The sequence below is a fragment of the Cynocephalus volans genome, chromosome 11 (genome assembly GCF_027409185.1).
Source record: "Cynocephalus volans isolate mCynVol1 chromosome 11, mCynVol1.pri, whole genome shotgun sequence".
NCBI lineage: Eukaryota > Metazoa > Chordata > Mammalia > Dermoptera > Cynocephalidae > Cynocephalus > Cynocephalus volans.
The window spans coordinates 20890596-20915761 of record NC_084470.1 but is presented as its reverse complement, the minus strand read 5'-3'; the positions used below and the strand labels follow the sequence as shown (position 1 = coordinate 20915761).

Below are 25166 nucleotides of genomic sequence, written 5' to 3'. Positions count from 1 at the left end.
TATTTGTAAGTAAAAAATATATGCATTTCTGAACCTCAACTTACATAGATTTTCTTTATAAAAAAAAAAAAAAAAGAAAAAGAAAAATTTGGCTATAGGTGGCCTGAATAACAGGCATTATACATGGTGCTGTGCAAAATAGTAAGCTAGCATCTTACTGCCGCCAATATTAGCAGGTACAAAGCCTTTTTTCAGCCTAATTCAATAAGTTCTCAGGCTTCCAAGTCAGATGGACAGGGTGGAGTGAAGTAAGCCAAGAAACTCAGCATGGGTTTTTTGAAACATCGAAGGGAAATGTAACTACTGATAGTGAAAGCCCAGCCATGACCCCGGCAGACTACCCTTGATAAAAACTGGGGACCGAGAGCCTCCCAACTGCCCTCAGTCCTATCATTGGTGTAGTGATATCTGGCAGGATTTAGAACTAGTCATGGAACCTTATGCTCAAACTAAAAGTAGGTCATTACTTCTTGGAAACAAAGTCAGATCACCTACCTTGTGCTTCCTAAAACAGCATATATCACTGTGAAACTAAATGTTCTACAGGTACATCTGTAGAAAGAAGCAAAGAACAGGATAGTTTAGGAAACTGTCTCTCTTAGCTCTACTCAACAAATTCCATACTAGTCACTCAGGATTGCTAGTTGGTATGCTTTTGTAAAATGAGATCGAAATTTTTTTAGATGTGGCTGAGATCTTTTCCTGCAGAAGCTAAAAACACTCAAGTTGAGAGAAGGGAAGGGAATCTTCTCAGGATTACAGAAGATGACTTCTTTTTACAGTGAGTACTGCTTAGCCCTTCTGCAGTCCTTAGCTTGGCACCTGCTCCGGCTTCTGGGTCAGCTTCAAAGCGAACTCCACAGAGGTTGCTCTTGACTGCGTGAAGGTAGAGCCAGCCTGCCTTTTCTCTTTGCTAAAAGAAGGTCACAGGCATCATGGTCAGGATGTGAGGTCTTCTGTCAGAAGCTTGCGGTGAGTGTGTGCTATTGACGGGGCCCCAAGCCCACCCGCCAGCTACTACCGATGGGGTTGCTCACATTGTAGCTGCCCTGTCACCAACCTGCACCTTCCTCGGGAGATTTAAATATGTTTGATTGCAAATGAATGTTTTTAAAATGTATTTAATGCAGTTTTTCCTGATCTCAACATGACCACCCAAGATTCAAACTAGAGATTTCCAAGTTGTTATTTTTTTCAGAACATCACTGATTTTAAAATCTGTCACAACAGGGACTTAGGTTTTGTGCTGATAACACAGTGCTAATGTAAGAAAACAAGTTTAAGGAAAACCTACTTTATTAGGAATAAAGCCTTATTTAGGCGCATTCATTGTTGTTTCTAGTACTGAGAAAATATCCTCGGTTGGCATTTGTAACACAAAACACTATAGAGTTGGTTTTAAAAAGTACCAGGTAAATATAAAGAAACCAATAATGAATTGCTGAGACAATCTTGAACCCAAATAGCATTAGAAGGCCAAAGGCCCAATGAAATAACACTTTCACACTTAAACTCTGTGGATAAATTTTGCCTGTGGGTATAAATAGATGGTCAAATAAAAAGTGCTTTACTATAATTAATTTTTCTGATTTGAATGAAAGGAAATGTATTTATTAAAACAAAGCTGTTTGCTGCTTTATGCAGGTGCAGTGTTCAGTCAGCAAGGAAGTGGGAAGAATGGGACATGGTCTTATGTCTACACCCAAGTTCTTAACTAAGCTTCTCGCTCTCTCTCATACTGCATTCTGTTTCTCCTTTTGTGCCCTGATTGTAACCCAAAATTTATGAACTAGAAAAGAATGTCCAATTTAATAAGTTGCATTTTTTTCCTTAAGCACTTTATTCAGAACAATACATGTTCTTCTGGTAGTGTTTGGATAATATGATTTTAACACATGCTAATAAAAGCCAAGAAAAATCATGGCAACTTCTAAAAAGGAGTCTGTTTTCCAAATGTATAGAAATGTTAGGAAACGTTTCCAAATGTTAGAAAACGTTAGGAGATAATGTGTGCTGGCTTTTGGAACCTGTGATTCTTGGTGAATGAAGGGCTGGGAAGTGGCTCTGCATTTTAAGAGTAGGGGTTGGTGCCTTAGGATACCTATGACCCCTTTCTTCCTGGCCTCCTTCTGAAGCCTGCAGACCTTTTACAGGTGGCTACTTCCAGCCACCGAGACATCCCCTCTGTCCTCTCATCTTCCCCTTGGGTGTGCCACACCTCCACTGCCACCACCTGCTGGACTCAGACCCAGAGTTTGGTAAATGACCCCCTGCACAGTGCACAAGCAGCTACTGTCCCTCTGCAGGGACACACAGATTCTCTTTGCTAACTCACTGTGCACTGCCTTCTTTTCCCCACCTCTAAATCATGGACAGCACCTCCCATCTCAGGGTCTCACTGGAAACAGAGAAAAAGCCCAGACACCTGCCCCAGAGCATGGGGGAGGACAATAGGCAAGGGATGGAAGCTCTGAGGGGACCCAAGGTGAGGCCAAAAGAATATGAGGAAGGCCAGGCAGGCCTCCTTTTCCATAACTGCCACAGGGGAAAGTTGGAAGTGAGGACTGAGAAAGGGGGAGAGGAAAGGGGGACTCCCACCCCAGATCCTGATGTAGAGCCAACCCCTTGTCACCTGGAATAGGGGCTGGTGCTGCCCCCATCCTGCCCCTTTGCACTGACCTTCCCTGGTTACTGGGCAGAAAGGCACATGTTTGTTTCCAGCATGAGGGAAGCTTTGGTGCAAGACCTGGCTTCAGGGAAAGCTGAGGGAATCCCACAAGGGCCATGGAGTGGACTACTGAGCCACCTTTCCTCCCTCCATTTCTGCAGCCCTTGGCTTCCGGCTTTGGCTTTGCCAGGCAGTCAGCCTCTTGCTGAGTGGAGGGCCAGAGCCAGTCCTTAGAATGGAGCCACCCTCCCTGACATCATGGGGCTGAGCCTGCCCTCCCTATCAGGCACTAACACACAGGAACTGAGGGCTTAAATCTAAAAAGAGTACCCATCCTATAACCCCTGGTTTGCTGCTGTTGTGGGATGCTAGGCCCAGGGTCTCTGCCAAAGACTATTCTCTGAGAGTGTGCTGACATTTGAGCCACTCTCAGGAGCTCCCCCTAGCCACCCACCCATTCCTTATGCCACGAACCTTCTGGATTCTTAGAAATGAGATGCCCTACAATGCCCCTAAGCCACCAGTAATAGGGGTGTGTCTACATCCCTCCCACTCTGGCCTTATCACCTAATACCCCTCCTGCTTTCCTCCTGCCTAGGTCTGACCTTCCCAGCTACTTACTGGGAAGGCTTAAAGATCTATCACTGACACAAACACACATCTCCCCCACAGGCTCATTTCCCCCATCTACTCTCCCCCTCTCTCCCCTGGTCGCTTCATCTCTCGTCTCCAGAGATGGAAGGTCCTTGGCTTCCTGGCTTTTGGGGAGATCAGATGGCCATCAGCTGGGTGCACCCCCTCTTAAGTAGCTCTTTCAAAGCCACACTCAGCACCTGTGGTGTGGAAGCCCAGGTGTAGGGCTCTACTGCTCCTCCAAGTCTTTTGCCAGCTCTGAGGTGAGCACAGACCAAACAGAGTCCCTCTTGAGCCCACTCACAAAGGGAAGAGCACAGCCCCGTGGTGGGCTGTGTGTCCAGTGGTCTGGAACAGTGGATCCAGCTTTTCTAACAGATCCTGTCAGAGATGGCTCTGCTGAGCACATTGTTTCACATGGGGGCCCAGTACAGATTTTGATGAGCACTGAGGGCATGCATGTTTCTACTCAGATGTGACACAAGGTCATGGGAAATGCAGTGGCCTTAAACAGTAGGGCCACCCAGCGTCACAGGCCTTGGTTCCCACCTTCAGCAGCCTGACTCATCCTTTTCTCCCCAGGGCCAGCATAGAGCCCAGAACAGCGTGCCTTATGCTAGACTGACAGATAGTGTGATGCACGCACAAAGAGCCATCTTCTGAGAGCTAACTGCCCATTTAAAGAGCTGCTTCAGGTTGCAGGCATGAACTCGAGAAAACCAGCAAATGAGGAGATTGCTGGCTTTAGCCTCATGGTGCAGAACACAGCATTTTCCTTATTCACAGGGGACTGAGTATGCCTAGCCTTGGTGAATTCACAAACCAAAGAGCAAGTTGGCAAGAGGGAATGGCAGTGCGTGGTGATATTCACAGGGGAGCATATAGATCGTCACTTTTTACTGAAATCCTGCATCCCTCAAGGGAAGAGCACAGAGGGACAGCTGAGCCAGGCAGTTTAGTGAAAACTGAAGGCAACGTGGCTGCACTAGGAGCTCTCAGGTTTTCAAATTAGGCTTTAGCCAGAATCAGAAACTAAAGAAATAGGGGAGGGAAGCCTCAAGAAAATAGATGAACCCTGATTCCAAATGTAACTTACAGGCACTGAGCTATGAACATGCCCTGATTCATGAAGAACTACAGAGCCATGGAGAACCACCTGACTGTGTGACTTGTGCAGGAAACATGAGGAAGCACTTAAGCCCATTTAGTGTGTCTGGAAGTGTCATAGCCAATCTGCTGCATTGTTTTCAAGTTCATATTTACCAAGTTAAGTTCTAAAATTGTTTAATTCATAAAGTAGATTTATTGTTGGGGAAAGAACCACTGTCCCATGTAACTTAATATCCTCTGAGACAACACCATATCTCACAACAGAGTACAATAACTGATGCCCATTTATTTTGTAAAATCACAGAGACAGAAAAAAAAAGTGTATGTTCTATATACTGTTTAATAAGGCCGGAAAGTATATAGTATTATTTTCATTGTCCATGAAAGACAGCTTAACCAAAAAAGTATTGGTGCTCAAAAGAGTAAACTCTGATGCTGGAGGTTCCTTCTGTGCAGGAAACACAGTGCACTGACATTTCAGCCCCAGTTACATGCTCCAGGAGAGCTGCACGGCCATCTCAATCCATGTCCGCAGGAAAGCGAAGTGCCTCAGGAGGGCCCACTGCTCCTTCCACCTCACTGCCTGTGGGACAACATGTTCTGCAGGCCCTCTGGCACACAGCCTTGTCCCACCCACCATCCACAAAGAAACAGGAGGAAGAAGATCTAACTATATCACTGACAGTGAAGTTAGGGGTCAGAGTGGGAGGGACAGCAAAGGGGGTCCTCATATGTATGCTGGGTCTAGGTATTAAAGAATTAGGAGAATGAGTAACATTTGTTGAGCACTTAATGTGTGTCAGGCACCAACCAGGCTAAGAGCTGTACATCCTGTCTCCTTTCATCTTCACAACAGCTCTATGAGGAAGATGATTATTTTAGAGTTATTGGTTCAGTGTTATAATGTGTCTATCATTATCTCCATTTCACAGATGAGGAAACTGAGGCCCAGAAATTGTAACTTTCTGGAGGCTATTCAGCTGGTGAATAGTGGAGCCAGGATTGTCTGTCTCCAGAGACCTTGAAACCTGCCCCCAGTGCCTTTTTCTTAGCAGGAAAAGTGCTGAGTAAGTTGAAAGCACATGCTGCTCCCCCAAGCTGAGGAGGTATGACACAACAGAACATGTGGACAGAACATCAGCACCCAGCTTCAAAGCAGCACCCACAGGAGGCTGCACACCTATTCCCAGGATGTGGTCTGGCCTCAGACCCCTCTGGAATTGTCCCCATTACTCACTATCACCTGAGGACAAAAAGTCAGGTTATGATCCAGCACTCTCCCTAGTAGCCCCAGCGAATATTTCCCAGCTGGCTCACCCTCCTCCTACCCAGACTTGTACACCGGAGTTACACCTATTTGCTCCTAATCACCTGCCAAAAGGATGAAGATGTTCCACGATCCTGGAGACATCAGGAAACGTATCACGGGGCTTTCTCGGAGTGTAAGTCCCAGAAGAAAGCTGACCCTAGCAGGGCTACGCTCCTGGAGTGAGAGCTTCCAGTAGCTGGATAGCTGATGGACGACATGCGCTTGGGTGTGTAAACTCACATAGAGCCACATTTCCCCGGATTTCCAGACTCCCTAAACTCTGTGGCACTCTCAGCTACTTCCTTAGCGGGCAGTGGAAATAACTACACTTCCCAGGGCAGTGGGCAAGGATCCAGCAAGGGCCGGCATGGGCCAACTCCCATCCCACCCTACCTTGCCCTCTGTCCACCTAGTCTGACTTGGCTGGATTTCGGACCTCAAGACCATAAGCATATCAAACATTTAGGCAAATGTATTGGTTAAACTCAAACATTTAGACATACACAGGTCTGCATTCAGCCTTCTCCTAAGAATCCGACGTTCACATGCTTTGGATTTTCCCAAGATACTCATCCTTTAGCCCCTTCCAGCTTACTTCTGCAGCAGGAACAGCACAGGCCAGGCCCAGGTAGTTCTTCACTGCTTGTGGAATGGGCTGAGTCACCTGTATTCTAGACCCCTTGGGGCTCTCACTTAGATTTGGAGGAGATTATGGCCTGGCACACCTTTCCCAGAGGCTGTCTATGAACGCTCCCCATGAAGGGGAGGGTTCTAAACTATCATCAGCCATGCAAATGTGGGCTGAGGGGTATGAGGCTCCAGCAGGCTCCAGGCGGAGGCCCTTCTGCACAGCCCGCGCTTCTCCACACTCCTACTAGAGGTTTAGCATGGGTGTGCGGAGCAGAGAGGACATGAAGGAGCGACATCTGGCCTCTGACTGGCTTTGAAGTAGGCTTCCAGAAACTTAAATTTTCCCAGTGGTTTCCGCAGAGAAATGCAAACAAAGTACCTTTACAACGAAAATATTATTCCAAACTAAGAAGCAGCAAAAAATGTACTAAGGTATTAAAAAGCAACATTGTTGCTCTGTGAAAACACAAAACAGTTTAGTATTGAGTACAAGTTATTTTCAGAATAGGACTTTATTATTGATTTTTCTTTTTTTTTTTTTTTTTGCAATGAGAATATTTATTGAGAATGGCTCATACAAACAAAATATATTTATGTATAAAATCTCTGCAGTGCAAAAGACCCCTTTCATCTCTCTGGAGTGAACAAAGCCAACTGTCCTATGTAGCTTCAGAGGCTGCGCTGGACCCCAGTGGACAGGCTGGGCAGTTGGTGCCTTGTGCTGTGGTCATTAGTACCTGATGTCCAGCCTCATTTTCATGACTTATGCAAGAATGCAAGACAGGGTAGCTTGCATCCTGCCTCTGTGACCCTCCCCAGGCAGATGAGTCCTGAGGACAGGCAGCTTTCTGGCTAATCTTATGGATAGGTGACATCTAACCGTGGCTTGCCCTGAGGAGGCATCCTCCAAGACCGGGAACTGAGCACTTCCAAATGCAAAATAGGACTTTATTAGATTGAAGACTTAGTTACCAAATAATTATTATCAGCACCCCCACAAGCAAATCATCACAAATTCCTTTTCACCTCAGATTTAATAAAGATCAAATCTTCCTTGATGACTTACCCTGAGAGGCTTTTGTATCTTTGTCTGAAAACTTAAAACTGGGGAAGAGCAATGCCAGTTCTCTGTTGGCGTCTTCTCTGTCCCGGCTTCCATGGACTGCATTAAAGGGCATTTCTGTGCCATACTGTGCACGGAGACTGGGAACATTGGTAAAATGTAGAAGAAACAATTGTTTCATTTGAAAAAGAAGATTTTGTTTTCTCACAATCTGATCACCAACTACCAATCAGGACTCTACATTCCTGTGAAATTTGTTTCTCTTTGTCGGAGATAGCAAGAACAGCAGCAATGGTAATAGTAGTTGATGTTAATTCGGTCAGGGCACTGTACCGGGCACATGGCTGGGTGCTTCTCATACATGATCTTACTGCATTTCCACAACAGCCCTATGAAGGAGACTCTGCTATTATCCCCATTTTATTTCTTTAATTTTTAGATTTTGTGGGGGGTAGGGGGGTGGGCAGCTGGCCAGTAAAGGTATCGAACCCTGGACCTTGGTGTTATCAGCACCATGCTCTAACCAACTGAGCTAACCAGCCAGCCATATGCACATTTTAAAGATGCGTGAGTAATGGTATAAGCACAGGAGCTGCCATTTTGTCGATATTACCACCAAGGGCTAGCACCACGCCAGCTGCTGGATATAGCTTTGCATAGTTAATCCTTACAACAGCCCCATAACACAATACTAATATTACTAGGACTTTCTGTGTATCAGGTGTTGCTCTAAGTCCTCTCTCTCTCTCTCTCTTTATATATATATATATATCCTCTTCTGATGGGTGCTCATATCCCCATTTTACAGATGAGAGAACTGAGGCTGAGAAGGGACTTGCCAAAGTATGTGGTAACCTAAGATCTGAACCCTGGGCTGTCTTTCAGTAGCCCCGGCTACCTCATAAATGAATGCTCTCGGGCCCCTATATCTACAAAGTACAGCTCTTTGGCCTCTCACTAATTTCTTTCCTGTTGGCTGGGCCTCTCAGCTTCAGAGGCCAAAACACTGGATTTGGCATTGGTGGTGCCAAGCTAAATGCAGGGCCAAGAAGCAGGCCAAGCTAGCCTGGTGCAATGTGCAGAACAGGGTGCTCGGACTCCAGAGTTCAGGTGGAGGGGTTGAGTCTATAATGCAGATTATCAGCCCCCGCCCCAGAGTCTCTGACTTGACAGGCTTGAACGGGGCCCTGGAATGTGTATTTTCCCAGGAGCACACTAGGGGCCCATCTGGTTGGAGAGAGAAGAACAGTGACTGAGGACCAAGCTCAGCAACAGCCTTCAGAAGAAGGTGGAGAGGGGAGGAGTTGGCAAGCAGACAGCTCCAGGAGGCAGTCAGCAAAGGCCAGGCGTGGATCAGAGGGAAGGATGGCAGGTCTCCCCAAATATATAATAGAAAGGGGGCCTCTTGGCCATGAAAGAGCCTTCTGTGTTACCCACAGTTCTGGGCTGAACACCCAGTGAGGCTCTCAGCTTCCTGGGATGCAGGTTTTGAGATGGATGAAAGAACCACTGCTGCTGACCTCACCTTTCAGGCTGCTCCATCCTGGCCACATTGGGGTCACAGGGCCCCATGAGGGTCTGCCAGGCAGTGACCGCGTCCTCGGTGCCCTCAGTACTGGTGAGGATCAGGAGGTGGCTGGGTCCACTGCACATGTAATGTACCAGCTTCTCAAATGCCTCCTAGGCACATGGAAGGAAAACAGTGACCCCAGGCAGGAGCTGCAGGGGTCTGCTGCGGGTCAGCGATCCCATCCCATCCACAGGCTGGGAGGGGATCTGTGAGCAGTCAGCATGCCTGTGGATGCTCAGCCACTGCCCCTCCCCTGCCTGGCCACCTCTGCCTGCTGTGGTGATGACCAGCCTCACCCAGAGAACCAGAAAGATGAGACCTTAAATTGATTTGTTTTGAGTTGAACATGAGATGATTATAATTTAGGTAGAGGCATATAAAAGACCCTATATATGGAAATCATGTGGATGCTGGATAACCAAGGGGTGGAATATCATTGAGATTTTTTAAAATCTTTTTTGCGATGCCTTGTGACCCTTCTTCAAGTAATACTCTGATTTTCCTTTGGGGAACAGCCCTTCCCCGCTTCATGTGGTCCTAGTTTGACTGACAACCATGATGCCCAACCCCCAACACACACACACACACACACACACACACCCCTTACTTGAGAGATGGGACACACACACACACACACACACACACCTTACTTGAGAGATGGGACACACACACACACACACCTTACTTGAGAGATGGGACACACACACACACACACACACACACACACCTTACTTGAGAGATGGGACACACACACACACACACCTTACTTGAGAGATGGGACACACACACACACACACCTTACTTGAGAGATGGGACACACACACACACACACACACACACACACACACCTTACTTGAGAGATGGGACACACACACACACACACACACACACACACACACACACACACACACACACACACACACACACACACACACACACACACACACACACACACACACACACACACACACACACACACACACACACACACACACACACACACACACACACACACACCTTACTTGAGAGATGGGACTATGACCCAGGCTAGGTCAACCAGTCTCCCAAGTAGGTGAGTCATAAGCAGCAACAAATGGACAGTGGCTGGATCCGAGTTATGCCACAGCAGTGTCTAAAGTGATATGCACGAGGCTTTGCTTCTGAGATCCCCAGACTGTTTTGGTTCCTTTTCTCCCCAAGCCCTTCTTTTTAAACTCTTCCTTCAATTCTCTTTCTTCAGTTCTGTGAGTTATGGAGTATTTATCTAATAAATTCTTTATTTCATTACTTAGAGTCAAAATGGTTTCCTTGCAACCAAAGAACTTTACCTGATAACAGCCTATGATCAATATTCCGAGTGCAAATTTATGACCTACTTGCTGTTCATATTCTTGTTCTTCATAATATTCAATGTTCTCTCAAGCTAATATGAATCTATAAACACAATGTTGGAGGAAGAGAAAGAAATGAGTGTGTTGAACGGATGGTGGCAGGTGAGCTGACCTCTCCAGCTTTGTGTTGGTAGAAAAGTCGCATTTCTGCCTCGGTCATGGTTCTCTCTTCATTTGTTAAAATGTCAAACCCAGCTTCCTGGATCTGTAGAAGATACATATACATTCTGAAAGGGTAAGTCAAGCCAAATTCACACTTGAGTTAGTTGAAAGGTAAAAAATAAATATAGGCAACATTAAAAGCTGTGGAGACCCTCATCCCCACAGTATTTGTCCCAATCAGACTTAACATTTTCATTTACTTGAATGGAGTTTGAGTTACACCTCCTTAGAAGCCTTCTTTCCCCACTAGGACACTGCTGTCTGATGCCCTATCCCTGATTATCCACCAGAGAAGACATGAGGACAGCCATGCAGGGTAAGTGTCGTCTCTCTTACCTTCATAATAATCTCATCAGTCTTTCCATGGGCCACTGCATCTGGTTTAATGATTGCCAAGGTACAGATCTTCTCTGATGACACTGAAATAAGCCAAAGGCTGGTGCTGTCAGACACTGGCATGTGAGGCCCTCAGAAGGCCAACCCAGGGAGCTTCTACCCAAGGCTCCATTGCACCATGTGCCAGGCACAGGCTTGGGCTCCTGGGGTTCCCTCCCCTGGCCTCTTAGCTGTGCTCCTGCAGACCTGGACTCTAGTGGATATACCAATCTGGCTCCAGACTCAACCTCAACCTGGCTGTGAGAGACAGAGTGGCTCAATGAACCTAGGCGGGGAGGAGGAGGCCTCTGGAGGAGGGGAGTGCTCAAAGACTGATCAGGAGCAGAAACCCAGAAACAAGTGAATGAGTCGGCCTGGGGATGGGGTGGGGATAGGGGACAGAGCACTGGAGAGGCGGCAACGCAGGCCCAGCCATCCTCATCCTTTCTTGATTCTTGGCTTCTAACCACTGTCTGCCATGTTCTCTCCCTCTACTGGCTCCTTTGCCTTTGCTGCTTTTTACCTTTCCTGCCATGTGGCCAAGAATGGCTGCCCCAGGCCCTGGGTCTATGTGATTTTTCTTGATTCTTCACCTCCAATACGTACTACCAAATGAAGGCTTTAGTCCTCTCTGTCGCATTTCAGATTCTCCAGAGAGGAAGCCAGACTGGCCAGCTAGTTGTTTTGAGCCAAGGCACCAGTCATACCTCACTGGCCAGCCCACTGACTAGCTGCCCTTGGGTCAGCGTCCACCAGTCCAGTCAGCTGTGGCAATGAGGGAGGGTAACAGATCAGAATCCACACTGCCTCAGCCCGCAGAAGCTGCAGGAGGTCTGTGTCTAGTCCACAAGTCCATCTCTACGGTACTCCTGCTTATATGGACTTGGCCTTGTTCAGTTACCTACACTCTCCACAGAATCAGTATTCCCCCATCACCTATCTTCGGTTTCTCACCATTTACATCAGTTGTGTTGCAATGAAACAAGACAATATCTGCACTGAAGGAGAGTTTTCTACTCTGAAAATCTCAAAACTATGTGTACTGCAAAGGTGTAAATCATTTTAAACAACAAGTCTGTTAACTTTTCTGTGATTACCATTTCTAACATGCTATGGATACTTAGACTTGAAGAGACTTACAGTAAATTCCATTATAAAATAACCAATTAACGAGATCACCTAGAAGTATAAAGTGAGAAGAGAAGAGACCAAAGCAGGGGCCTGGAGAGCTCCAGCTTGAAAGGGGAGCACGAGAAGAGAAGCCAGTGAAGGAGAGACTAAGGAGAGCCAGGGGCGTAGACAAGGAACGAGAAAGGTCCTGACATCTCAGAAACCAGAGGAGAAGGGCCGGCCCGTGGCTCACTCAGTAGAGTGCGGTGCTGATAACACCAAGGCCACGGGTTCGGATCCTATATAGGGATGGCCGGTTTGCTCACTGGCTGAGCGTGGTGCTGACAACACCAAGCCAAGGGTTGAGATCCCCTTACCGGTCATCTTTTTAAAAAAAAAAAAAAAAGAAACCAGAGGAGAAGAAGATTTTGAGAAGGAGGACATTATGAACATCATATGATTCTGCAAAAAGATCCCATAGGATATGGACTGGAAACTGCCTGCTGGATGTGGCACCAATGAGACCACTGGTGCCATGGTTCCAGGGAGCGGTGGGCTCTTCAGAGGCCAGGAGGCAGCAGGTTGGGCAGGAGTGGAAGGTGAGGGTGGCCCAGAGTGTGGACAATGTCCAGGAAGCTTGGTTGTGAAGGAGAGGAAGGCTAAGGGCAAGGGCAAGATTGTGTGTGGTTTTCTAGGTGGAAAGACTTGATTTGGGAGGAAATCATGGAAGAGGGAAGAGAGAGGACATCATGCGTAACAGGAGGCAACAGATGTTTCCTGCAGAAGCCAAATCTCTGATTTTCTTTTCATACTTGACGTCTCCTTGCTCTCCTAAACCTTGCCTCCTTCCTTGCTGGAATCCAACTCAGACGGTCCTTATCATCCATACACGAGAAAACAAGCCTTTCTGCTTCATGCAGTCGTCATCATCATCATCATCATCTTATGTCTCTTGTCAACTCAGTTCCTGAACTTAATCCCGGTTTCCCCCGGGTGTCTCAGTTACCACCAAGACGCCTCCCTGCACAGCCTGTGTAGCTGCGGCTTCCCTCACACGGCCAGGCCAGGCCACGCTTCTCACGTAAAAGGTCAGGAAGAGCCACGATGCCAGGAGTGTGATGCTTGGGGAATAAGGGAAAGATGGTGTAGGACTCGGTAGAAGGAAGCTTTTCTGATGTTTCAGAAAAAGGTGAAAGAAGAAACTTGACCTTTTTAGCTCAAATAAGGACTAAAGAAATACCAGTGCCATTGCTTTAAATTATTCGTGTCACTACCCTCCATTTTATTAAATGGAGCTTTTCCTGATGCCTGGTAATTGCCATGAAAGTCACACATTATATTCGAACATGATCAGAAAGCTGTGCCCAAGATGCTATTAAAGGGCAGAACGGAGATTTGACAGTTTGTTTGAAAACAAGTGATAAGAGACAAAACATTTTATGGTTTATCTTCCCAGAGTTCAGACTGATTGATAAGCTGATGACTCATGTATTTAGAGCACACATCAAGCCTGGTCTGCTCTGCCTTTTTGCTTTGCTCATTGGTTCTGCACTCACCCATGTCCTCATCTTCACCATCGTCCTTTATGTGGGGAAAACATTCATCTTCATCAGACAGAGCCTTGTCTTTAATCTAGTACACATTGGGCATGAACACAAAGTAGTTAGCTAATTAAAATTACCACTAACATCTTCAAAAGCCTGCAGAAACCAAGAAAGTAAGGGTCCAAAATACAGATTTAAAAAACAGTCAAGATGATCAGAGTCCTGTAAACTTTACAAGATCCTTTTCAGTAGTTGGGTGATGGTGGGGGTGGAGAGAGAAGACAAGCAAATAAATCCATGCTGATCTTAAGTTTTAGATTCTGCCTGTTTTCACAAGCATTATGTAAAGACTAAGGAAAAATAAAGAAGAAACAGAGTCAGCAAGAAGACAAAGAAAGAATGGACATGCAAGTAAATATTAAGCGATTGGTTATACTGTGCAGAAAAGTAGTAAAGAGACAGATCATTTTCCCCTGGAGGAGTCACATGAAAATGTAAGCATTTGCAATTTTCTTTTCTGGGGGAAAATGGCCAGTTTGGGGGGGCAAAAAATATGACTTGATTCTAATCCATTCTATGAAAATAGAGCTCTGCTATTTGGAATGGAACATGTTTGAACAACAAACACTGAACAGTGCTAAGGTGTACTTGGCAGAAACCCAGAGCACCAGGAAATATTTTTCCCTACCTATGGTGTGTCAGTTTTCAAAGGCAGCCAGTCACTTGTGACCAACTTACAGTCTATGTTATCACAGAAATAATTTATCAAAATCACAAGCTATAGGGCCAGCCCTGCGGCTCACTCGGGAGAGTGCAGCACTGGTAGCACCGAGACCGCAGGTTCAGATTTATATAGGGATGGCCGGTGCGCTCACTGGCTGAGCGTGGTGCAGCCCACACTGTGCCAAGGGTTGCGATCCCCTTACCAGTCAGGGAAAAAAAAAAAAATCGCAAGATGTGCTGATCCTATTTCTCATAGTAACAAAAGGATTAATTTCTAAGTTAAAGAAATGAACGCTATGGAATCACAAGGAAAACCTGCAGGAATGTGATGGGGTGGGTCACTAGAAGAGATTTCACCCTGAGGCTGTGGGGAGCCTGGATAGCTGACTCTCACCCACTACTGGATTCCGTGACTTTATTTTCATTTCTGAATTCATTGTCTATTAGGATTTGGAGTGTGGAAAGGGATATGGATAAAAGAACTTAAATAGGGCTCTGGATGAAGGAGATCAGTTTTAAAAGGATTCAAAATGCACATGTCACTGTGGGCACTGTGCACTCTCCTGAGCCTTCCATGAGGAACAGACTCAGCTGGGACTTTTGTGAAGCCTTCCACTGACAGCTCCAGGAAAACTGGGGCATGGGGATGCTGCTGGCCTTGCCGCTGGTGCACACTTGTGGGTTTGCCGCTTGTGGAAGTGATCTCCAGTTACCACTTTCCGTTCTCTGCCTTCTGCCAGCACCACCTTTTCGGCCTCCAGCTGGTCTAGGATGGTTTTCTGCAGCAGTGGGGCATTCGCTCCTCTAACCACAGCCACCAGTTCTCCTCCCTAGAATACATTACAAACCGCATGACATCCTCTTTGCCAATACTAATCTCTTTAAAGAGACCTCATGTGTTCAGGAGTGTGGCCACAGTAAAGGTCCATCGACCCCAGGCCTGCAGCCTCCGCCGTCCACTTCTGGTGTGGGGCAGGCACCTCTGCTGCCGCCTCCTGGGGCCCCTCCCATGGGAGGAGGCTCTCACTTCTGCTCTCAGTTCTAGAATGATTTGTCTTCTGATCTCTACCTTCTACCCCATGCCCCTCCTTTCAAAGCTTCCTTCAGGGCAACCAGCAGTTAGTTAAGGGAAAAACAGTGCACAATACATGTCTTATTCACTCAACAAATATGTATTGAGTACTTACTGTACCAAGCACCATGGCATAGGCAAAGATTATAAACACTAAACACAGAAAGACATAGTCGCTGCCCTCAATGACTGGGGAGTAGAGTGGAGAGGTGGTCATGCCAAAGAAACAATTACAATACAATAAAATAATTGCTTTAATAGGGTGCTTGGAACTTGGGGCAAGAAGTCCCAACACCATGTGGGGTGGTCAGGGAAGACTTCACGGTGGAGGTGGTATTTGGGGTGAACCCGTGTTTTCTGCTTTAACTTTTTCAAAAGTCTCTATGTGTATTACTCACAAGGGAGTGAATCTGGAGACGGAGAAGTTCACATAGGGTGGGTCCTCTGTCCATTTGCATCCCACCACTCAGTGGACCACCGTAGGGTTAGAGATTATGGACTGTGTTCCCACACAGCCGGTTATGATTTATGCTTTAATCACTACAGCTCAAGCATCAAATCATGTGGTAACGATCCCATTTCTGCAACTGGGCCCTGATGTCAAGTGTGTTGGAGTTCCTTCATCACTGAGTTCCCTGCCACTTCTTCCTCTCTTTCTCCCAACCATATTTCATATATATATAACTTTGGTCTCCCTACTAAAAGCCAAACTCAATGTTTTACCATAAGCTTCCAATTAGTAATACTTGCAGTGTTGAGGCCAGGAGACCAACCCTGGCCTGGCCATCAGGCGACCCGGATGAGTAGATGCCAGTTTCCCTGACTCTACAATGAGGGACTGGGCTGGGTCAGGAGTAGCAGAACAATCAGTTGCCTTCAGGGCCTGGCAGGTGTCCTAAACCTAGGAAGCCACGTGTGAGACAGTGGGCCCTGAGGGGCATGGAGCCGAGCCACGGATGTCATCCAAGAAGACATCCAAGTTGTCTTCTCAAAACACTTGACTTTCCTTAATAGCCCCTCTCATTTCTGACTTTCTGTAAACACATCTTCACACTTTATGCTTAAATAAAAGTGAATGCAGAGCTTGTCTACCCCATAAAGAGTATTTATTTTTGCTCCTTTATGGAGCAAAGGATAGAAATCTTGAAACCCTGTACTCTGAGAGCAAAACCTCAGTCAAGACTGTTCATGAACCAAGAAGGAGCACGTGCATTTGAGTGACTCATTTTCTTTCCCCATGTACAGTCAGTCAGGAGGCTGCCCCAGTCAACACTGACTGCCAGGAGCTGTGTCACTCACCTCCTCTGAGCAGGGCCCTCGGGCTGCCACTAGTCAGGGGCCTGCATCACCACTTCTCAGGGATGGTCTGCATGTAGCCCCACATAATAAAACCATCTAGGTGAAGCGTCAGAGAAAATAGCATCACTTGTTTGGATTAATGAGGCCTCTTGGTGGCTCCCAGAGAGAATTAATGCCAGTGACACGTCCATCTGAACTCTCATGATTTGCAGCCATGAAATGCTTCTGGTTCTGAAAATGTACTTACCGCGTAAAACAGAAAGGTTGGCTCACACCTCCCTCGATATTTTTCAAGGACATCAAGACAATCTGCTTCCGCCTAAAGAAAACAAGCTGTCAGCAGACTGCATCCTGGACGCAGCTGATGACTGCTTTCACGGTGAAACCCCAACCTGTTCTCATGCTGCTCCTTCTAATCAGAACTGTCCTGTTAACATTTTGGTAAAAGTTGTGGACAGCATACTATCTTAAACAAATAAATGAGGAGGAAACATGAGTTTTTCCTGCTCCCCACCCAGCTCCCCCACTGGTCCAAGGGAGCTCCGCTACTACCATCCTTCTGCAGCCATGACTGCCAACACCAGAGGTGAAACGTCCTCAGAGGTTGCCATCGTTGTCTGATAAACCTGCTGTACATGGACATAACAGATCCCCCATGCAAGCCTTTCTGCAGCACACTCTCTACAGAAGCACCAAACTCACTCCTAAGGGAGGACTCCTTGAAGTCCTTGCAAAATCCTTGAAGTCCAACTTCTTGAGAGATCAAGGTAAGTTCCATTTTCTCTGAATCTCAAACCCATGCAGCATCTCAACAGTGTCTCTTGCACACTTCTCTGAAATGTATTCCCGTTCCCATACATTAATCCAAGTAAATGTTTGGTAAAAGTTCCCCTTTATGGAGCAGAGGATGGAAATCTTGAAACCCTGTGCTCTAAAAGTGACATTTCAGTCAATAGCATTCATGAGCTGAGAAAGAGCATGTGCACCTGAGTGACAGGTGTCCCTTCCCTTCATACAGCATCAGGAAAGTGTCTGAGCCAAGAGTGACTGTAGGAGGTGAGGGTGGGGAGCAGGAGCCTCCATATCTAGAGAAATTACAAATCATCATGACAGATATCAACAAAAATCCACTGTTGAAGCCTTTTCAGTGCTTTGAAAAAGGCAGCTCACAGTTCTTATTCTTTACTATGTAAAAATTTTTAATCGTTATTGCAATGTTGTATGACTTTTTGCTGAGAGAGAATCTTACTAATGCAAAATGCAGAAGGTCCAGTCCAACCTCGATCCTCATCTTCTGGAAGAGGCTCACCACAGGTTTGCAGGGGCCACACCAGCCTTGATAGACGTCAACAACTGCACAGAACCAAGAAGCAGGAATGTTTAGCAACCACCGGTGCCACATCAGGCAAAATGGATACTTGGATTTTAACACTCTACAGTCTTGTGGATGGAGGCCAAGAAAGGAATTTGGGTGGAGACAAGAAAAAGTCCCTAAAGACGTAGAGGGCCCTGTATACAGGTCCACCAAGAAGGACAGGTTCAATCCCCTAAGGAAAAAACTGGGGCCCAATTAGCTTAAAATCTCTGTGCAGTATTTGTACTGATAGTTCACCCATCATTTCTACCAGCTTCTTCTCCCCTCTTGTACTCTTTGTCTCTGAGAAGAGTGGTGGGGACAAAGGCACACTTCACAGGGTTAGAAGGGGGTGGGGATGAGGGATGGGAGGGCCTGGGGAGGAAGTGTGTGAAGAGTTTGGCTCTGAAAGACAGGAGCAAAACAGAGAAGGCACCTGGAAGGAATAGCAGATGATAAGAACCTGTGTGTGTGCATGTGTGTGCGTGTGTGCATGTGTGCGTGTGTGCGTGTAAACATGAATAGACTTTTGCATGTTTGAAGGCAGACAAAATTGACCCAGCAGAAGGCAAGACTTCCAAGAGGACGGTTGAATTGGAAGAATATTTCTGCAGCTCTAGAGAGAAGGAAAGCATATGCGTGTGTGTATATTTTCCTCCAGACTGCCTGACCTGATAAGAAGGGGCCTTCAGTCAGCAAAGGCCTTTGAACCACTTAGAGCAGGCTTAGCAGAGAGTCAGTGCTCAGTAGATGCCCGCCATGATCACACAGGGTGCTTAGCAGGGTGGCGGGCACACGGCAAATTCTCAAAACATTTTAGGATGGTTGTTTCATCACTGCTGTTAAAAAAATAGAAGTGATGGTTTGTTTCACCCTGGAGTCATGTTCTAGTTGTCCAGACAAGAAATATTAACAAAACAGTTAAGCCTTGGCACCATCAGAAAGGCTTTATAATCCCTCAAGTAGTAGAGTGTGGCAATACTCACGCCCACACAACTAGATCAATGTGACCAGCATTTATTTAGCACTCACTAGGCCCCAGGCCTGGCCAAGTCTGTTACAGATGCGAGATGAAAAAGTCAGTGCAATGCTGTTGTGTTTAGAGTCCATGAGGAAAGCCACAGTAGCACCTTCGTTCTGCGAGGAGAGGTGGGACAAAGACAGGTACCACACCTAGCTGGGTGTGTGCTGAAGGGTTGAGACAGAGCGCCACCACAAGTGCCCTAGGGACTCCTGGGAGGAAGTGACCACACAGAGGTTCAGGAAAGATTTCATGCAGGGAGGCTACTTTTGAACTGGGCCTGAAAAGGAGGAAGATTTCTTCAGGTCATGATGGGGCCATGATATTCCAGGTAGTAGGAACAACACAGATAAAGTGGAAAGGGGGAAAATGTGTGGCATTTTCAGGAAGCATGTTAGAGCTCAGAACACACCTCAGAAAACAGAGGACGAGGGTACTGGAAAGACAGATTTGAGTCACAAGAGAGGGAGGGGGGCCTAATGTTGAAGTCATTTGGGAGGGGGTTGGCGATGGGAGGGATAAGTATCTACAAGCAGACTGAGCAGGTACATTTATGGATAATAGGAATGAGCAGACACAGAGAGAATAACAGAGCCCAGAGATGTGTAGAGTGAATGAGAAAGAGAAAGGACTAGTGGGTGAGGTGGCGGTGGTACGCAGATTCCAAGACGGCTCCAGGGATCCCTGCCTCTCGGTTTTCATTCCCTGTGTCATCCTCTGCCCCAGAGCATGGGCTGGACCTAGTGACCAGCTCCTAATGAGTAAAACATCGCAAAAGTGGTAGGATGTCACTTTCAAAATTAGGTTAACAAAAAACTACGACTTCCATCTTGTGCTCTCTCCCTCAGAGTCCTGCTCTGGGGGAAACCAGCTACCATGCTGTGAGTAGCCTCATGGAGAAACTGATGGCAAGAAATTGATGTCTCTGGCCAGCAACGAGTGAGGACTTGAATCCTGCCAACAGCCACATAAATGAACTTAGAAGTGGGTTTTCTAAGGTCTGTCAACAGCTACATACATATATGAGCTTGGAAGCAAATTGCACCTAGTGAGCCTTGAGATCTCCCGTTTGACACCTTAACTGCACCCTCAGCCCAAGGCACCCAGCTAAGCCACACCTGGATGCCTACATCTGTGGGATAATAGATGTTTATTGTCATAAGCCACTAAGTTTGGGGGTAAATTATTATGCAGCAAGAGATAAGGGACACAAAGAGGACAGCGAGGAGGAGACCCATGGCCATGGACGTACTACTTCCTAATGATGGTGCAGTTCCTGGTTCCAGTCCCTTCTGATGCCTGGCTCTCCTTCCATCCTTTAATTTCCAAGAGATCCCCATATTCTTTCCATTTTATGCCTCAGGTAATTAGAAGAGGAGTAAATTACTTAACACCAAACAAGCCTGAGTACAGAAATCAGCTCTACGACAAGGGAACCCTGTCATCTGACTGTACCAACTCATTTCCTGAACTGAATTTACTGATGTTCAAACCAAATATATACAGACACAAAGAAAATGACCTGGTTGTTCTGCCACTCAAGGCTGTAGGGAAATGATGCTCACTGCAGCCCTTCTCTTCATGGTTCAACGTATCATTTAACAATTTTGAAAAGAATGGATCTGAAAATTATTTTATTTTAAATTACCAGTTAATCCTTTGGAACCGAGCATTTCTTCCCAAAGTTCCTGAGTGCTGATGTTGACCTAAAGCCAAAGAGGGTCAAATGCTGTATCACTGAAGGTACAAATGGGGAAACAAATTAATGTATTTGCTCTAGATCTCTCTCTCGCTCTCTCTCTGAAATACTTACAAATACAAGTTGTCATCTCTCCCCAATCTTTTTTTTCTCCTTTCCTCTCTTCCTGCTTCCCTCCCCAGGAAAAACCACTATCCTAAGAATGATGTGTACTATTCTCAAGCATTTAAAAAAATAATTTTACGTGTCATTTGTATAGAAACAATATATAAAATTCCTTTTTGTCCCTTAAAATGTACATAAACAGTATCATACTGTAGGTTTCCTTTTGCAATTTGTGTTTTTACTCAATATCAGAAATAATCAAGGGTTGAATTTATTGCCATTCATTCACATTTTTTCTCTTATATACAGAATTCTGGTTTATATTAGATATGAAATACAAGGAGAAATACACATTATCCTTCTCCATAAATAGTATACATTTTTGTATATTGGTCTTTACTTTAAAACAATTTCAAACTTAGAGAATTTGCAAGTACAATATAAAGAACATTTGGGTTTTTTTTGTTTTTTAGTTATTTGAAGGTCAATTACCAACCTGATATACCATCACCTCTTGCACATTATTCTACATAACCACAATACAATCATCAAAATTAGGGAAAAAACACTGATATATTGTTACAGTTTAATCCTCAGACACCATTCAAATTTTACCAGTCATCCCAATAATTTCCTGAATAGCAAAGGACCTAACCAGAATCGTGTGCTAGATTTATTTGTCCAGTCTCTTTACTCTACTTCATCGGGAATGGTTCTTCAGTCTTTTATTTTCATGACCTTGACACTTTTGAAAACTATATGCCAGTAGTTTTGTAGAATGTCCCTCAGTTGATGAACAATGATGTTCCTCCTGGTTAGATTCAGATTGTGCATCTTTGGATCGGGGAGTGTTAGAGACACTGAAGAGTGCTCCTCTCCTTACATCCTATCGAGTGATGCACAACTTCTGTCTGGCCAGTACTCATGACGGTTCACTTTGATCACAGAATTAAGGGAGTCTGTCAGGCTCCTCCACTGTAAAATTATTCTCTTTCCCTTCACAACTAATAAGTTTTTGTAGGGAGCTACTTTGAAACTGCAGTATATAAATTAAAAGACCATGAAAATTGCCACTTGTTCTTAGTACAGGTCTGCTAAGTGCTGAGTCCCTTTAAAAGAATAGGATGCATTATTTGCAATAAGTGACATCTGCAAATCTTCTATTAAAGGTCCCTCTTTTTCAGGAAGCTTACTCCTTAGTTTTTTGTTTCTATTTTAAAAAAGAAAAGATGAAGAAAAAAGAGGAAAGTCTTCTTGATGCCTTAAATGAGGTATAAGAGAGTTGGACTGATGTCATGCTGGGCCCACAACTACAGTCCTGAGGAAAGTGATAGAAAGCTTCAGAAGAACCCCCACCTTCACCCACAGGCTCAGCTGTAAATCACTGGCAACTCTCTGAGGCACATGCACCAACTGTGTGGCCAGGACTCTTCGGGTTGTTGAAGAATCTCACCCCTAGGAGCAGGGCCGAAGCAGAACAGTGTGGGAAATATCTGGACTTCACTGAGCCCTACATTCGGTAGGGAATGAGTGGGGAAAGGGTGGCACCTTTTGACCAGACTGTTTCTTGATATGTACAATTTCTGTCTGTCTCAATCACAAAAGGAACCCAAAATAACCTTGCCCAGGGAGAGCACAGAGTTCCTGGGTTGGCGGACCCTAGGTGCTGGTTTCAAGGAGTTTACCTTGTGGAGAGGTGATGCTTACAGAGATGCATCATTGTAAGTGTAGAGGGGATGCCGTGCCCCCTCCTCCCTCAGCAAATGGGAACACATACTTTGAATACTGCATTGTACTCAGAGCTCTAAGGATACACATGGAAAAACAATAATACTGCTAACAAATGTTATTACCTCCAAAGGAGATATTGGACATAAATACCTCAAATGATCATCACATGGGGCAGTGATATTAGAGACACCACAGACAGCATTCAGAACAGCCTGGAAGTGTCTAAAGGCATCACATCACAGCAGCTCTGCAGGCTATGTATTATCCCTCCTGTTTACATAAAGGATGTGGAGGCTCAGAGAGGTTGAGGAAATAACTCACACAGCAATAAGTGGTAGAACCAAGTGATCAGAATTTACTACAGCCAAAATACTCAAATATGAAACATTTCCCAACTCTAAGAGTCCTAGCATATCAAGGCTGGAAGACCCTCAGGGATACTTTGCTCAACATCCTTATTTCACAGAGAGGCAAGCTATGGCCCAGACAGGTTATGTGATGTATTCAAATCACAGAGTAGGCTAAGAGAAAGCCCCAGAACTGCATCAGTTCTTCTGACTTCAGTCCAAAGCTCTCCCTCACCCCAACCTCCCACCCCCAGTGTGGACTATCGTTAGACTGATTCCACTTTCCCTTTTCCTCTTTTTTAAATCACTAGGCTTTTGAAATTCACATGTAAACTGCTGGTCCCCCTGAAGACAATGAGAGAAACCAGGTGTCTCAAAACCTCTAAAGCTCTACTCTTCGGGAGGTGCCTAGGCCTGGGCATGTCTCCTATTGGGTCCAGTTGACTATGAGACATTTTAAAGTTAGTTTTAAAATGTACCCACATTACAGGTCATCCAGAAGATCTTCCTATGACTAAGTACTCCCTCCCACTTCCAGGGCCCATGCCATCAACTTAAGAACCAACCACTGCGTATCAGTCAGGACCAAGAAGAAAAGAGCCAATGCTGGCTTACAGATTCACTTGCTCTAGATGCAGATGAAGAAGGGCACTCTGTATAACGAATACCCAGTACATAATATATCTCCAAACATATTTGTTAACAAGTGAATGTTTGAAGAGAATAGTAGGAAAACGAGGGTCTCCACAGAGCACGGTTACAGACACGTGCCCAAACTTAAAAGAACCTATATCGTATTCTCTGAGCAAGCTGCAATTATGTTTCAACAAAAAAATGTAACACTCATATTGAATTGTTCATTTATATTTTCTTGGTTTTGTAGTAGTTTTATTTTAATGCATGTTTGGGTTTTATGGTTGTGTAAACACTATAAGCATCAAGAGCTTCTACCCAATTTTGTTTATATATATATATATAAGTGCACAAAAAATTCGTTATCACTAGAGGTCCAGGATAAGTTCTTTTCCTTTAAGACAGAAGGGTACAGCACTCAGGTTTGGGAACATGTCATACACTGCTAGCAAACAGAGTGTCACTTTTATACAGCACTCCACACACATATCACCCTCCTCGCCCCCCAACCCCCACCAAGTGCTGGAAGCTATCTCCCCTTGAAGCTTACCTGCAGGGCGATTTCCTTCTTCTTGCTGCCCATGGCTCTGCAAAAAAGACGAAGCCCGGTTACCACTGGCTTGGGCCTTCCCAGCCGCAGCCCCGCGACAAACCGCTGCGCGGGTCAGCAAGCCCGGAGCCTTCACCAAACAGAGCCCCCGCCCCTTTCTTAAGGCGCTTCTAAGTGGCAGCAAATCAACGCAGATACAAAATGAAGACCCCACGACGGGGAGCAGAGTGTGCTGCCCGCGAGCTCGTGGCTCGCCCGGTGGTTTTCTGGGGACCTGCGAAGCCCGTTCCCCACCCTGGAATCGGCCAAGGGGCGCGCGCACAGGCTGGATCAGAGCGCGCGGTACGGCGCAGCCTGCCAGGCATCGGAAAGAGGACACGGGACCCTGTTATCCCCACCGTTCCCATGTACTACCGGGAAACTGAGACGCTGGGAACGGTCTCCCGACAGGTACACGGTCTTCGACGGGCCTGGAGAGGCTCCAACGAGTCTGTGCCGACACCAGCGTGTCGTCATGGAAACCCAGCTCCCGCCAGCCCGCAGGGACACGTGAGCCACGCCCACTCGGCTCCGCGCGCAATCTCTCAGCAGAGTCTCTGAGCCCCGCAAATGGCCAGAGGGCGTCCCGCCCCCTGCCGTCAGAATTGGGAGATGGGAACGTGTCATTGGCTGGCGCGTTTGTCAGTGTCTGGAGGCTTTGCACAGCCAGGCAAAGACCCGGTGCATCTGTGCGCCGTGCAGTTGCGTCCTAAATCCCTGCATCCCTCCTGCCCCGCCTGCCGGGCCCAGTGTGCAGCTTTTCTACCACTGTATACCCGCATAATGCGTGCCCAGCAGGGTTGGCTCCAGATTTTGAAGGGTCTGCAAGGGTTCTTTTTAAGATAAGTAATACAAAATTACAAATCCAAAATAAGGAATAAAAGTCAAGTGGAACAATTACAAACATGGTAGATATTATTCCAACAATACCAGTAATCACTTTAAATGTGAATAGTCTAATTAGACCAATTAAAAGACAGAGTTTGTCAGAGTGGATTAAAAAACAAACAAGCAAACAAACAAAACCA

At 46.0% G+C, this 25166-nt stretch overlaps 1 protein-coding gene and 1 non-coding gene across 2 annotated transcripts; both read right to left on the bottom strand.

Moving 5' to 3' along the window:
- Nucleotides 1-4929: 4929 nt before the first annotated feature.
- On the bottom strand, nucleotides 4930-24132 carry NME9 (NME/NM23 family member 9). The gene is made up of 11 exons (XM_063113359.1): nucleotides 24100-24132; nucleotides 20683-20740; nucleotides 17909-18012; nucleotides 16907-16978; nucleotides 15002-15118; nucleotides 13578-13653; nucleotides 10873-10955; nucleotides 10487-10579; nucleotides 8939-9093; nucleotides 7417-7553; nucleotides 4930-4994 (listed from the first exon to the last, which is right to left on the bottom strand). Exons 1-11 carry the CDS (start codon nucleotides 24130-24132, stop codon nucleotides 4930-4932), a joined length of 993 nt encoding a protein of 330 aa, XP_062969429.1.
- Nucleotides 7882-7955, bottom strand: TRNAI-GAU (transfer RNA isoleucine (anticodon GAU)). The gene has a single exon. It is a non-coding gene; the product is annotated as a tRNA-Ile (tRNA).
- Nucleotides 24133-25166: the final 1034 nt, after the last annotated feature.

Coding starts and splice junctions, on each gene's coding strand:
- NME9 (XM_063113359.1), bottom strand. CDS start 24,132: ATGGGCAGCAAGAAGAAGGAAATCGCCCTGCAG. Junction 9,094..10,486: donor ACCAACACAAAGCTGGAGAG/GTCAGCTCACCT, acceptor CCATGTGCCTAG/GAGGCATTTGAGAAGCTGGT. Junction 4,995..7,416: donor AGATACAAAAGCCTCTCAGG/GTAAGTCATCAA, acceptor GTTGTCCCACAG/GCAGTGAGGTGGAAGGAGCA.